This window comes from Solanum stenotomum, chromosome 9 (assembly GCF_019186545.1).
Source record: "Solanum stenotomum isolate F172 chromosome 9, ASM1918654v1, whole genome shotgun sequence".
In the NCBI taxonomy this organism is placed as follows: domain Eukaryota; kingdom Viridiplantae; phylum Streptophyta; class Magnoliopsida; order Solanales; family Solanaceae; genus Solanum; species Solanum stenotomum.
The window spans coordinates 48,914,545-48,929,677 of record NC_064290.1 but is presented as its reverse complement, the minus strand read 5'-3'; the positions used below and the strand labels follow the sequence as shown (position 1 = coordinate 48,929,677).

General features: G+C 30.6%; 3 protein-coding genes and 1 long non-coding RNA gene across 5 annotated transcripts in view; 3 read left to right on the top strand and 1 right to left on the bottom strand.

Moving 5' to 3' along the window:
• The first annotated feature begins 2,734 nt into the window (after positions 1-2,734).
• On the top strand, positions 2,735-14,794 carry LOC125876500 (probable inactive purple acid phosphatase 27). Of its 2 annotated transcripts, XM_049557694.1 has the most exons (12): positions 2,736-2,990; positions 3,572-3,663; positions 4,630-4,705; positions 4,815-4,937; positions 5,328-5,420; positions 5,503-5,632; positions 5,723-5,804; positions 5,875-6,007; positions 6,083-6,288; positions 6,368-6,803; positions 6,898-7,152; positions 14,727-14,794. In XM_049557694.1, exons 1-12 carry the CDS (start codon positions 2,769-2,771, stop codon positions 14,775-14,777), a joined length of 1,899 nt encoding a protein of 632 aa, XP_049413651.1. In that variant the 5' UTR covers positions 2,736-2,768; the 3' UTR covers positions 14,778-14,794. The 2 variants fall into 2 exon arrangements, with proteins under 2 accessions (XP_049413650.1, XP_049413651.1); XM_049557693.1 differs by lacking the exon at positions 14,727-14,794 and having other exon boundaries at positions 2,735-2,990; positions 6,898-7,312.
• On the top strand, positions 2,889-5,808 carry LOC125877608 (probable inactive purple acid phosphatase 27). Its single transcript, XM_049558850.1, has 7 exons — positions 2,889-2,990; positions 3,572-3,663; positions 4,630-4,705; positions 4,815-4,937; positions 5,328-5,420; positions 5,503-5,632; positions 5,723-5,808. The coding sequence occupies exons 1-7, from the start codon at positions 2,889-2,891 to the stop codon at positions 5,806-5,808; spliced, it is 702 nt and encodes a 233-aa protein (XP_049414807.1).
• Positions 6,081-15,133, bottom strand: part of LOC125876510 (uncharacterized) — a 17,694-nt gene continuing 8,641 nt past the window's right edge. The window contains exon 2 of the long non-coding RNA XR_007447501.1: positions 6,081-6,160. This is a non-coding gene — a long non-coding RNA (uncharacterized LOC125876510). The remainder of the gene's footprint in view (positions 6,161-15,133) is intronic.
• LOC125876497 (probable inactive purple acid phosphatase 27) overlaps positions 12,831-15,133 on the top strand; it is a 12,245-nt gene continuing 9,942 nt past the window's right edge. The window contains exon 1 of the mRNA XM_049557689.1: positions 12,831-12,893. The gene's annotated coding sequence lies outside the window, so the exon portion shown is untranslated. The remainder of the gene's footprint in view (positions 12,894-15,133) is intronic.

The following is a 15,133-nucleotide window of genomic DNA, read 5'->3' as shown; positions in this document are numbered from 1 at the left end:
CTCAATAGAATAATTATTTTATGAAGAAAGATTATTCATACTCTTAAGACATAAATATGAATAAAATAATTTTTTAATTAATATTTTTTAAAACGTGTAAAAAAAGACATGATAAATAATTTGAAACGGTTGAATTGATTAGGTAAACATTTTGAATGGTGGTATCAAGAAAATGAATCTTTATATTAGCAAATTAAATAATGCATGTGGTCAAGTTGCCAAATACCCTTTAATTAATTAGTACTCAGGCAGATCACGTTTCATTTTAAATTTTGATTTTTCCAAAGCTGGATGAGACGATGTAAAAAAAAAGTTACTTAATCTATTTTAAATGTTTGTAAATGAGTAGAAAAATACTTGGTGTTTTTCTTCATAAAATAGTTTTTATATAATTTGATTAAGGACATCATAATTTTTTAACTTTAAAGGAATGTACAACGTCATTTATTATCCAATTTAAGAACATAATTTTGTAAGAAATATCATGAACCAACCAAATAAATTTTTTAGCTAAATTAATTAGTAATAATGTTTAAAAGATTAGGAAGGTACAAAGTAAACTCAACTTAAGGTAATATATATATATATATATATATATATATATTTACTACGCCTTTTGAGACATCGTGTCGAGTGAATAATAACTATTTCGTTATAAAACTTATTTATGGCCTAACAAGTTATATCTTGACCAAATATCCTATAAAAAGACTTCCAAGAACTAAAAATATTAAAAACTTATTTATGTAATTTATTATGCTTGCCTGCACCTATCGGCTGATTCTATAATCTGTAAGCAGAATTATTATTTCAAATAAAAGATTTGCCATAATATCAAGAGGATCCATTATCATTATTAAAGCATTTCTAGAGACTTCAACTTTCAACTAAAAAAAAGGTAAAAAATATATTTTATTTTATCAAGACAGGTAATGACAAACGTTTAACTATATATATAAATTACCCCTTTATCCAAAATAAAAGAAGCATTATACACGGAGTCCAAAATTAAAAGGGTCATTTTTTTCCTTTAAAAAAAATAAAAATAGCACATCAAAAAAAAATTTAACCAAAAAAGCAAAATCGTTCCTAACGGAGCGATTTCTTCTGACAAAAATTGACAAAATAATTTGTCAAAAAAAAAAATCATTATTTCCTTAAAATCGCTGCTATAGCAATGTTTTCATATATATAAAAATTAAAAGTATAGCAGTGATTTTTTGTTAAGGAATTAAAAAAATATATAAAGAACAAGTTTTAAATTACATAAATTTCCGGCGGTAGCCATTTAAAAAAAAACAAGTTTTTAAAGAAAAAATCGCTGCCGAGGCAGTGATTTTCAGTTTTTTTTTAAAAAATTTTCATTAAAATCACTGAAAGGATAAAGTTTTTTAAAAAGCTTTTTATGAAAATCGTTGCCTTCAGTTTTTTTTTATTTTTATAATTTTTATTAAATTCTCTGTAAGGGTAGGATAATTTCTTAAACAAAATCACTGCTATAGCAGCGATTTAACTTCAAAACTTTTTTTTTTCATTTCTTAAACAAAGCAGCGATTTTACTTTTTTTTATATATATATAATAATGCTGCTATAGCAGCGATTTTAAAGATCTTTTTTTTTTGAGAAAATCGGCAGCGATTTTTGTTTCTTTGTCAAAACAAAATCGCTCCGTCAGAAACGATTTTACCCTTTTGGTTAAATTTTTTTTGATGAGCTGTTTTTATTTTTTGAAGAAAAAAAATTATCTTTTTGACTCCGAACTCCATTATATACCCATCATCTTCTTCTTCTTTATTTTTTCTTTTTACAAAAATGAAGCTCAGTACAAAGTTAGTATCTCATATAAATTTATCTGAATATCTCATTTAGATACTCAAATTAAATTATGAAGTGTCTCTGTTAGACATTGTCAATTCAAATTTTTTTAAAAAACTTTTATATATTTTTATTCGTCCGTTATATAATTAAGTTAATCATATCAAATCAGATTCTTTAATTATACGCATCAGAAATCCCAAAAGTCATAGGAAAAGCAATGCAACTTTGATTGAACAATATTTTCTTTATTGCCATCACAATTACCCAAATTTTGTGAAATGTAAAATTAATTTATTTCTAGATTCAATCAAGCAACAGAGCATGAATCACGATATGTTTCCCCATATATGTTTCTTTATATTAAACTCAATATTATATTCTGCGCGCCCATGCTAATCATTCGATGAACAAAATTGATCTACATTTTAAAATTTATTAATTTAGGCAAGTTGATCTAGATTCCACCCCGTCTATCTTTTAAGTATTTTGAATTGTTAATTATTGTGACTTATAATATTTTTTTACGTGATTTTCATATATAAATAATATTTCAATACTCTCGGAATCTAAATAATGTCACATATGACATATATAAGTTGACCCTAGGATTAGACTATTTATATCAATTAAGATTATATTACGACTAGGATTAAATTACAATTAGGATATTAGTACAATTAGGATTAGATTATTTATAATTACATTATTATTATTATAGTAGTAATATGTATTGTAGTAGGACTCTAAGTATAGTTAACTTAGGACTCTACAATTCTCTCCCTATATAAGCAGTATGTTAACAGTTTTAATTATCAATACAATCCTTAATTTCTCCATACTTTAGGTGAGATTTCTACATAGCCCCCCGCCCTCCCCTCCACCCTCTCTTTCATTCTATATATGTCGTGTTCCACGAGAAAAGAAAAGGAGTAGTTAAGCAAAGAGAGAAAATGAGGAACAAATTATACTTGTTATTAGTTTTGTTGAGTTTAATTAATAGTGTTCATGTTTCATCTCAAGAAAAATATATTAGTTTGGGAGAGCATGAACATCATGAGCACATAGGCCAAATGGAACATCCATTATCTGGAATTCAAATCCACAATATTGTAGTTGCTCTATCTAAATCTGCATCCATTAAAGTTGATGGACCTACTCTTCTTGGCTCTAAGGTAAAATATATTATATTCATATTCTTCTTTTCTGCGTAGGTGGATTTAGGACGGGTTCTGTGAGTTCAATTGAATTTTATGTTGTTTTTTGCCTCGGAATCTTCTTTTCTTGTTCCTCTTTCTATGTATATTATTGGATTTAATTAAGAGGTTATGTTGTTTTCGCCTCATAGTTTTTTCTTCTTTCTATGTTATGTTGGATTTAAGACTTTTTATGTTATGTTAGAATTAAGACGTGTTCTGTGAGTTCAACTGAATGTGTTGTTTTTGCCTTTGAAATATTTTCTATTATATACCTATGTATACAACTGGATTAATTTAAGACGGATTTTGACCTTGAAATATAAATATTTGATGGCCGGCAAGTCGTTTTCCCATATATATATATATATATATATATAAATCATAGTGTGAAACTTTACTAGATTATTTTTTTCTTAATTAAAGGAATGAAGTAACAATCTTTTATGTTAATAACCATATTATATATTCAGAATTTACTGATTTGATTAATCGGAGCAAGTTTCTTCTTTTCTTTCATTGGAATGATATTTTAATGTAAGTTTTTTGATATATGATAGGGTGAAGATTTTGAATGGGTTACAATAAACCTAAGGAATGCAGAGCCCTCACAAGATGACTGGGTTGGAGTTTTTTCTCCTGCAAACTTCAAGTAAATAATCTCTTTTACAATTTTTATAATTTGGTTGACTATACATTATTTATTTATAATTAAACTATAAATATATTTTAGTATATAAATTGTACTATATAACTATAATAATAATAATAACCAAAAGTGAAATTCTAATAGAATGACATAATTTCACACTAATCACGTTTATAATATCTGTCCCTCTTTTAAAATTTTTAAATATATATGACACACCCACCCACTTAAATGAAAAACAAAGAAAATGACAAAAAAAAAATACTTTTTTATGCTTAAGTTGGTTTAAAATAAACCCTCAAATACTTTAAAAAAATTTATTAAATATTTAACAAACTTTATCTTTTACTCCGGATATGTTTTGGTTATTGATTTAAATATTTTTTAGTAAATTTATTTTTCTTCAATTTAAAGAAAATGATTTTTCTACTTAATGCAAACAAAACATATTGCAAAGCTTCCTTTCAATCTTACCACTTGACTCGTATCCAAGACCCAACTCCTGATCCTACATGAGACCATACTATTGACCCTGATTCATGACCCCAACCCCAACCCAACTCTTGACCTCAATTCCAATTAAGGACCCAACTCGACTTCCACCAAAGATTAGAGTTGGGTCGGGTTCCGGGTTGAGGATCAAGTTCTGAGGGTAGGTCTAGGTTAGTATTTGGGCCAGGTCCCTTGTTGGGGTCGGGGTCATTGTTGAAGTCAAGGTCAGGATAGGGGACTTGAGTCCGGGTTTGATGTTAATTATTGTCATACTATTTGCTAAAATTATACCTAAATATTCTTGGAATAATATATTTTTTTCTTACTAATCAAATATGAAAATAAGTAATTATCCTTCCGGTGCCACATAAATAGGTATCATAAATTAATGAGATATTTATTGCTTTGACTCCATATTCTAAATGATGTTGTTTTAAATAGTTTGGTTAATATAACATTTAATTTGTTGAATTGCAGTGAATCCATTTGTCCTCCACAAACTAGTAAAGAAAAACAATCTGGAGCTCCATTTATTTGTACTGCCCCCTTAAAGGTATGTCTAACAATTTGTACTTGCAAAATATTAAAATTATGTATATAGTTATTAATTATTATGTTTATTATGGACTTGGTCTATTTGATTTTCTTTGTTCTTATTACAGTTCAAATTTGCAAATTATAGCAATAGCAAGTACACAAAGACTGGGAAAACTTCACTTAAGTTCCGGTTAATTAACCAACGTGGCGATTTCTCATTTGCCTTCTTCTCTGGTGGTTTGGAAAATGTAATCATATTTTCATATTCTGCTTACTATATGATGTTTTATGTGCTTCAGTTATCGCATTATTTGGTTGTTGTTACCATTCCTTGTTTTTTTGAATGCTATATATGTAATGTTTTCCTTATTATCTGATATGTCTTTCTTGAAACTGTTTTGAAGAAAGAAACTTTTTTTTTTATATGCTTTACTTGAGCCTAGGTTCTAATTTCAAAAACAACCTCTCTCTGTCACTAGCTATAATTGGACACATTAGCAATGAAACTTAAACCATAATTGTCTAAAATAAAATTTCTTGAGCTTTGTAGGTTAGTTTACTTCATGCCAATGATTATTATGATTTCTGTTTGTATTATTTTATAAAGTAGTAACTTTGATGAGACATGTATTTTACAGCCTAAGTTGATATCCGTCTCAAAATATGTCGCATTTTCCAATCCAAAAGCGCCTCTTTATCCACGTCTTGCTCTTGGGAAGTCATGGGATATAGTAAGTTTTTCTTTTGCTATATATGCATATATATAGTCAGTCATATAGTACCAAATTAACAATTATGACTTTCTTCTCCTAGATGACTGTTACTTGGACAAGTGGTTACAACATTGATGAAGCTGTTCCATTCGTCGAATGGGGATGGAAGGGACAAGTGCAACAACGCTCCCCAGCAGGGACACTCACATTTCATCGGAACAGCATGTGTGGTATATATGAGTTCTCATAGGCAGAGAACTAGGGAACAGAGGTGTATTGATTTTGCATTAATTCATACTGAATAATAATGTTATTTGTAGGATCTCCTGCTAGAACTGTGGGATGGCGTGATCCTGGATTCATACATACAAGTTTCCTCAAGGATTTGTGGCCAAATGTGGAGTAAGTTTTTCTGATGCTACATTTTTGTTACTTTACTTGCACCCGTTTTTTAGCTCATATATATTTTCAGGTACACATACAAGTTGGGTCACTTGTTAAGCGATGGTTCAGTTGTTATGAGCAAGCAATATTCATTTAAATCTCCTCCATTTCCAGGACAAGAGTCATTGCAACGAATCGTGATATTTGGAGACATGGGGAAGGTATATATAATCTATCTGTTGTTGAAATCGTGATATTTGGAGTCATTTCTCTTAATTCTGTTTTTGTTCTTCTAGCAAGAGCGCGATGGTTCAAATGAATATGCTGATTATCAGCCAGGTTCACTTATGACAACTGACACCCTTATTAAGGACCTTGATAATATTGATGCGGTTTTCCTTATTGGAGATCTCCCCTATGCAAACGGATATATCTCACAATGGGATCAATTTACTGCACAGGTAGAGCCAATAACATCGAGGGTACCTTTCATGATTGCAAGGTCGATCTGTTCATCATTGTGATTGTAGATATATAGTCTGCTTTTAAATACTTGAAATCTCATTTAATTTGTTCTGCAGTGGTAATCATGAAAGAACTTGGGAGAACAGTGGATCAATATATAACGGTCTAGACTCGGGTGGAGAATGTGGTGTACCAGCTGAAACATTATACTATGTTCCCGCAGAAAATAGAGCTAAGTTCTGGTATGCAGCTGATTATGGGATGTTCCACTTCTGTATAGCAGACACTGAACATGACTGGAGAGAGGGATCTGAACAATACAAGTTCATCGAGCAATGCTTTGCGTCAGCCAATAGACATAAACAACCTTGGTTGATTTTCGCTGCTCATCGTGTTCTTGGTTACTCATCTAATGACTGGTATGCTAATGAAGGATCATTTGAAGAGCCCATGGGAAGGGAGCACTTGCAAAAGCTCTGGCAAAAGTATAAGGTTGATATGGCATTCTTCGGGCACGTTCATAACTATGAAAGAGTTTGCCCTATTTACCAGGTATATATACTTTATACTTCTAAACAAGTTTAAGTTTTATGCATGGACAATAGTTTAAGTTCACTACTTGTTTGTCAAATTGTTGTATGGACAGAATCAATGTGTGAACAAGGAGACATCACACTACTCTGGCGTAGTGAACGGAACGATTCATGTTGTTGTTGGTGGAGGGGGAAGTCATTTGTCACAATTCACAACTCTTAACACTAGATGGAGTGTGTTCAAAGATTATGACTGGGGATTTGTGAAACTCACAGCATTTAACCAATCTTCCCTTCTGTTTGAGTACAAGAAGAGCAAAGATGGTAAAGTGTATGATTCTTTTACAATCTCAAGAGACTACAAGGATGTTTTAGCTTGTGTCCATGATGGTTGTGAACCAACCACTTTGGCTAATTAAAAAATCAAGTGTATGCAGCAATGAAGAGTTTACTTTCAAGTTCTTAATATTAAGTGGATGTATTAGTAGTTGTTGATTTAAAAATAAAGAAATTTGCATGTTGGTTCTAGCCACTGTTTTAGATAGCATGTAACAAACATGCAAACTTTGTTTTCATTCAATCTTTGTTTGATTTTTTTTTTCTCATATTCTATTTAACTTGTATATATGATAGCATTCCAGAAAGTACATTTACAAACACCTTCATGTTTGATAGAATTAACAAAGAAATGGATTTCGATCACCCAACAAAATACTAAGAGAACCTACCTATTCACTATGGATTTCAAATATTTGATCCAATGAATTTTGGAGAAGTTTTTCAATTTGATCAAAGTCAACATTTGGTGTCAGCAAGGTCATATCTGAGTTTTGATGGTTTCACTAGGTCTAGAGGGTGATTTTTGGCCTAGTGGGGGAGGAGGAGTTGGTTGGTTCAGTTCCCAAGCAGAGACGAATCCAGGATTTCAAGAAAATGGGGTGCATCATTGCTTTAAAAATAAGATAAAAAAATTTATAATAACAATAACTAAGCGATATATTTAATTTTTTTTTTTTTGATTTTGTTAGTTTGTTTATCGGAAAAGGGCCAAAAATACCCTTGAAGTATAGGAAAAGATCTAAAAATACCCTTCTACTCATCTTTTTGGTCTAAAATTACCCTTTCATCCACCTTTTTGCTCACTTATACCCTTACAACTAACAACCCTCTCTCTTTTTTTTTTAAATACTTATTATGTGTCATTTTCTTATTAAATGAAATAAAAATCCACCTCTATTAATTTTTCCCCATAATTTATCCAAATCAAAACAATATATCTTTTCAAGATCCAAAAAATATATTTTTTTAAATCTAGTAATTTCTATTTTCTATAGATTTTTTCCAAAAAAATAAATTGTTTTAGATAATTAAAATATTTTAAAAAATACTAGTCATGCCACAATTACAGGGACATAATATATTAATATAAATCCTAAAAGAATGTCTATCTTTTTTTTTAAAAAAAAATATCATTTAATTTTTTTGACTAATAATCTTGTCGTCCGTGTCATTAGTGATCAAATCTTGGACTGGTGCACCAACTGGAACAACTTTTTTTTAGGATTTATATTAATATATTATGTCCCTGTAATTGTGGCATGACTAATATTTTTAAAAATATTTTAATTATCTAAAATAATTTTTTTTTTGGAAAAAAGCTATAGAAAATAAAAATTACTAGATTTAAAAAAAATATATTTTTTGGATCTTGGAAAGATATATTGTTTTGATTTGGATAAATTATGGGGAAAAATTAATAGAGGTGGATTTTTATTTCATTCAATAAGAAAATGACATATAATAAGTATTTTAAAAAAAAAGAGAGAGGGTTGTTAGTTGTAAGGGTATAAGTGAGCAAAAAGGTGGATGGAAGGGTAATTTTAGACCAAAAAGATGAGTAGAAGGGTATTTTTATACCTTTTCCTGTATTTCAGAGGTATTTTTGGCCCTTTTCCGTTTGTTTATTAAAAAGAGGAATCATAAATTTTAAAAAAATATTACCTTAAATTTTGACAATGATGATTTTTCTAGATTCTTGACTTGAAGTTGGAGACTTGTACTTGTCACGACCCGAGTCTACACCCTGGACGTGGCTGGCACTCAAGAACCATTGCTGGTCCCCAAGCGAACCCTCATCCTGGCTGACTACAAGCGGAAGACTAACTTAAGCATGCAAAAGCTTAAAACTGAAATAAAAGTTCATGAACTCAACTTTACAAATCTTTAACTCAAAGGAAAACTCTGTATAATAAAATATATACAACTCGCCATAAAAAGACATCTTTAGTCTTCAAAACATTTAAACAAATAAATGAAAAGACTTCTGAAACTCTACTGTCTATCTATGAAGCCTCTAAGTGATGAAGATGGAAGTCGGGACAAGACCCACGACCTCCTAACAACTGATATAACTGAAAGGTAAATGAATCCTCCGGAAGCAAGGAGACTCACCATAGCTAACTCGAACTCCCGGATGTATCAACGAATCTCCTGTTGATGATCCTGAATACCCGTGTCTACATCATGAGAAGATGCAGGCCAAATGGCTCAGTACGTGGAATGTATGAGCATGTAAGGGGAATTCTAAAACATAAACATAAGCTTGAAACTTGATAAAAAGGAAACATACTTACCTCTTCTCAAACTTACTCAACTCAAGGAATACTCAACGATAAACTACTCAAACTTACTCAACTCAGAAGTACTCAAGGATAAGATATTCAACTCAATGATATGATATTCGACTCTGGGTACTCAACTCAATATAAAGCAACAATACACATGCAATATATGGAAAACTTTATAAACAGTAAAAACAACTTAGTTCGTTAAAGAAAATGCAATAACAAACTCAACTTTACTTATATAATAAAGTAATATAGTTTTTGTGGGAGATTCTCTAACCGACAACCACCACTATGAGCCTAAGTGGTGATACAACGTCTTGCCCACGCTGCCAGAACTGTCCTATTTTTTGCCGTCATATAGAACGCTTAACTTAGTGAATCCACTAGTCTATGCTAAAAGAATCTTAAGGAGTCATCTAAAAAGTATGATCATTTACTACCCATGATGACTACATGGTTTATGGAGACTTGAGTTAATATGAACTCACATCCCCATATAGGTGCTCAATACTACTCCCAAAATATACTTAGCTCAATGTTTGTAAAATCAAAACTCTTTCTTTGAATTGAGATAATTACTCAAAACTTTGCTTAAAAGCTCTCTTGGAATCGATGTTCCCTTTTCTTGCTCAAATGTGAAATCATTTATAAACTTTTTAGGATTACTTAGTTCCCTTATAGCTTTTGGAGAAATGGACTCAACTCTTTACTCTTTGCTTAACTTGAAAATTTTTAGTCTTAAAACAAAGTTAAAACATTTGTAAAAGACTTCTTAAAATGAGGTTCATGCCGAATTATGGACGTGAACGACTCAATCCAAGGTTTTCAATAACCATAGATAGAACTCAAATACTTGGAACTCAAGAACTTCAATAATACTACTTACTTCAATAATGCTCAACTCAGAGGGTTCATGCGGAATTTATGAGCATGAACTACTCAACTCAAGGACTCAAAGATACTTCTCATCTTAAGATTGTTCGACTTATAATGTTCATGCGGAATTATGGGCATGAACAACTCAACTCATGGACTTCATGGGTAATAGGTAATAGTTCCATGATTAGGATTATAATCTCAAATGGGTTATAAACTCAATACTTAAGACTTAGGACATGGAGATATTACTCCTCTCATAGATACTCAACTTATGGAGTTCATACGAAATTTATGGGCATGAACGACTTAACTCGAAGGTCTACAAACTACATGGAACTCACGAATACGACACTTCTCATTCTCTTACTTACTACCTCAAGACTTAGTTCAAATCGATGGTTGATCTCAAAGGATTCACAATTGAACTCAATGGCTTTCTTGAACTCTACTTTTAACTTTCTCTTGAATGGGAATTATGAATTCAAGAGTTATGGTTCAGGATATGAAAGATCTCACGATGACAAAGTAGACTCATGAGTACATTCTCCTCATCCTCACACTCACTTGCTCGAGTCTTGAAACAAGTTACTAGAAGTTGTAGAAGACTCCAAAAAAAGACTCAATTATGAATTCAAGGTTATGATCATGTTAGGAATGATTTTAGGTGTTTAGAAGTAACTTAGAGTAGTTAGAATCGAAAAGGAGTGAATGTGCACTTAAAACGAACTCAAACGGGGCAACCGACGACAAACTGGATGGGGCAGGCGACCCTGGAGCTATGGGTGGTGTGGGGCGCCAGCCCCTAAACTTCAGAGGTGGGTTTGGGGCGCTCTGGAAGGCGCATCGCGCCAGGCCCAACCCAGAAAATTCAGCAAGTTTATTTTCTCGTTTTCTCACCCTATTTCGCCTAGAATTGAATGGTTTCTTCCCCAATCACTTAGAATTGATTACTTAACATAAGTACACTCTAATCTACTCAATACATCCCTTAAAACACTCACTTTGATCTCAAGAAATCATCCAAAACCCAACACAACAAGATTTAGAATGAACTTTAAGAACTCAAATCTTTCAACTTCAAGAATGAAATTTGCACTGAAAATAACATGTTTGGAGTGTGGGTGAACAAACCCAACACTATGGAAGCTTACATACCTCTTAGGGATCAAACCCATGGCGAAAATCCACTACAACACGCAAGAATCTCGATGAACGCTTGATCCTCTCCTCTTCTCTCTTCTTTTCTCTCTTGAACTCTCAACTAAAACCCTAGGCTAATTTTAGGATTATAAAACTGGACCTAATAGGATTAGACCCTTAAAATATTACTAAAAACGAATTCAATCTGATTGGGTAAGGAAAAGACCAAAATACCCCTCTCTATTTTCGGCTAACTTTCCTTAACTGGACAACCTATCTTCAAAAGGCCATATCTCACTCATCCGACCTCAAAACTTAGCAAACTCGGCGGCGTTGGAAAGATAATTCAAATATATTCGCTACGGTATCTGGTAGCACACCTAAATCATCCTGAGCTAGGAGTTATGGTCGTTTGAAGTCGACCCAAAACTCATACTTAAGCATAACTTGCAAAATTTCAGATTTTGCTATTTCCAATTTAATTCTTTTTGAAACTCAAGGTGCTACATAGTGACCTTAACACTTAAGAAATTTTAAATTCCTTGGTAAAATCCTACTCACAACGAAGGATGGTTCAAGTCTTAGTTCAAAAAATTTCTGGGGTGTTACAAGACTCTTGGAGTTCTTTGTGTGGAAAATAAAAGACAAATTTAAAGAGAGAAGAAAACATATTTTTGGAACTTGAAAAGTGGGTGAGAAGGAAACTTTTGAAGTTTTTTGACTTTAGAACTTTAGAATTTCGCTTTTTTTTTAAAAAAAACGTGTATTTTTAGTTAATAAAAAAAATGAAATAAATTGTGCCTGGCTGGGATCAAACTTAAGACCTTGGTGTTAAAATTTGACTGTCAAACCAGTGAACCATCCAACGACTTTGAGAATGGGTTCCACAAGTAATTATTTAATATTTCTTTAATAATTATACAAGTAATATATCGAGTTTAGTCGGATGATCACGGGTTTCGATAACCCAATTTTAATACATAAATTCGCCCCTGCTTGAAATCATAGATCCATTTTCTGAAGTAGGGTCTGGAAAAGGGGATGTACACAAATCTTAAGCCTATTATGTGTAAGGTTGAAAGATTGTTCTGATATATCCTCGTTTCAATAAAAGTGTACTGGCTCTATCTCTACAAGGTACAGATAAAGTTTGCGTACACTATAATTTTTCCAACACTTATAAAATTACATTAGGTATATTGTTGTAGTCTGACAAAAGTTACACTAGGTATGTTGTTGTAATCTGACACTTCAACCTCTCTATCTCTGTAACTACGATGTAAAGATAAAATTTACGTATATTTTATCTTTTTTAAATTTTACTATGAAATTATATTAAATATATTGTTATTGTAATCTAACAAAAGTTAATTGTTCAATTGCAGCAAATCTATTTGTCCCCCAGTTACCATCGATGAAAAAAATAATATGGAGCTCCATTTTTATGTACTGCCCCCTTAAAGGTATCTCTTAACTACTTAGAATTCCATTAATTCTCAAATATGGTGCATTTGAGAATGTTTAATTCTATTTAATTTTTATGCAATTTGAGAAACTTCCACCTAATAATTTTGGTCAATTGATTTTGTAGCTTTAATAAATTTATTTTTAATTATATATATATTTTTATATAAGAAATATTAATTTTTACACTTAAGAAAATTTTGGGAATCGGATAGTGGCTGAGTGGTCAAAAACGGTCGATTGTAAATCTGTTAAAGAAAATGCAGTGTTTACCAAGATTTTATGAGTTATTTTTTTGATTCTGATTGATTGCCGTTTTTATCCCATACTTTTCGTTGGTCAACAACAAACTAAATCTATATTTATTCACTATTCGTACAGGCATGACGGAGTAAAGTTGTATTGACGGAATCGTTTTGTTTCAATCAATCAAAAATGCCTCAACTGAATGTATTCACTTATTTTACACAATTCTTCTGGTCATGCCTTTACTCCTGAATTTCTTACATATATTTTTTAAGGCTTAAGCTATGTGTATATTAATTCAAAAAGTTTAGATAAAATATTCATTGGATTAAATTTTTTTTTGTCATAATACATAAATAAATCCTTTTAACTTAATTTCAACTATGTCCTCTAACGTTTATGTGTACAAGTAAATTCTTAAATATGTATAAAATTAAATAATCAGAGATGCACATCTTATGTAATATAACACGTATATAAGTTTCTATATATGACAATATTATACCTTTGTTTTCTAAAAAAGAATCGTATTCATATCGCTATCAATAAAATGCTAAAACGTGAAATCAACTGAGTTAATTATCATTTTCATATCACTGTCAATTAAATATTGTTTAGCTTCTATTATTGAGTAATATTTTATAACACATAAATATACGTCAACGTCTTTATGTGGGTGCTTTCGAACCACAACACAAAAAAACCATAAAACTTTTGTGGGTGTTTTATTGAAGTTTTTATTACAATATTAGTTTCTTGTCTCTTCCATCATGGAAGAGTTTCGAAACATCGAGAGAATTTTATATTTAAAATTTAGAATTATTTGAAGGAGATTTAAATTGGTTAGAATTGAAAAAAAAAATTAGTTGATTAAGATGAATTGCTACAATATATAAATATTCTATTAATAGTGTATCCAGATGATATATAATTATACATTATATATATATAGTTATACACTATTTATACAATATCTATACATTAAATGACTATTTATATAATATTGATACATTACTATATGTGATCATTTTAGTTGCAAACATTTAGCCTATATAGGTACTAATTACTATAGCTACGATTTAAGAAAATTGTAATTTGCGATAACATTTTCCCCAATTTGTTGCTATTCGTCTGATTTATATAATTTGTCTGATTTGTATATATCTAGAATTTGTATAATTCAGTTCCTAATTGTATAAATCCATAATTTTGTACATGCATGCTTACCCTAGTTATTTGTATACGATTTACGAAAAATTCATAATAAATTACTACATTTGTTTATTGGCAAGGGAAATATATAAATGGAGTTGTGAATTTTTTTAAATGTATAAATACATAATTTATATATATTTACCTTATTTGTATATTTGCAAGTGAAATATACAAACCATAACCTCAATAGCAAACATAACTATAACTATGAAATGCAATTATCAAAATTAAAGCTATAGAGCAATTATGCCTATAGCTATAAATTTGTCAAACTTACAGCATTTGACCAATCTTCCCTTCTGTTTGAGTACAAGAAGAGCAAAGATGGTAAAGTGTACGACTCTTTTACAATCTCAAGAGACTATAAGGAGGTCTTGGCTTGTGTCCATGATGGTTGTGAACCAACTACTTTGGCTAGTTAAACTCAATGTGTCTAAAAAGTGTTTGTAGCAAGGAAAAAAGTACTTTTAAGTTTTCTTTTCCGTTTAGATTTAGGGTGTGTTTGGTATGAAGGAAAATGTTTTCCATGGAAAATATTTTCCTAGAAAATGTTTTCTGGAAAACAAGTTAATTTTTGACTTATTTTCTCATATTTGGTTGGTGAGTAGAAAATATTTTTCGAATTTTTTTTTAGTGTTTGATTTATAAATGAAAAAATATTTTTGAGAAATATCTTTTATTTTTACTAGAGTTGAAAATAATTTTTGAAATTGAAAATATTTTTTAAAAACAAACTTAAATTTTTTTTGGGGGTGGGGTAGGGGTGGTAGGGGGTGGG

Bases quoted from the DNA above. Each gene is read 5' to 3' on its own strand.
- LOC125876500 (XM_049557694.1), top strand. From the start codon at position 2,769: ATGAGGAACAAATTATACTTGTTATTAGTTTTGTTGAGTTTAATTAAT. The intron at 4,938-5,327 runs GTAATCATATTT...TGTATTTTACAG, and splicing joins TCTCTGGTGGTTTGGAAAAT to CCTAAGTTGATATCCGTCTC. The intron at 5,805-5,874 runs GTAAGTTTTTCT...ATATATTTTCAG, and splicing joins GATTTGTGGCCAAATGTGGA to GTACACATACAAGTTGGGTC.
- LOC125877608 (XM_049558850.1), top strand. From the start codon at position 2,889: ATGGAACATCCATTATCTGGAATTCAAATCCACAATATTGTAGTTGCT. The intron at 4,706-4,814 runs GTATGTCTAACA...TTCTTATTACAG, and splicing joins TTTGTACTGCCCCCTTAAAG to TTCAAATTTGCAAATTATAG. The intron at 5,421-5,502 runs GTAAGTTTTTCT...TTCTTCTCCTAG, and splicing joins TTGGGAAGTCATGGGATATA to ATGACTGTTACTTGGACAAG.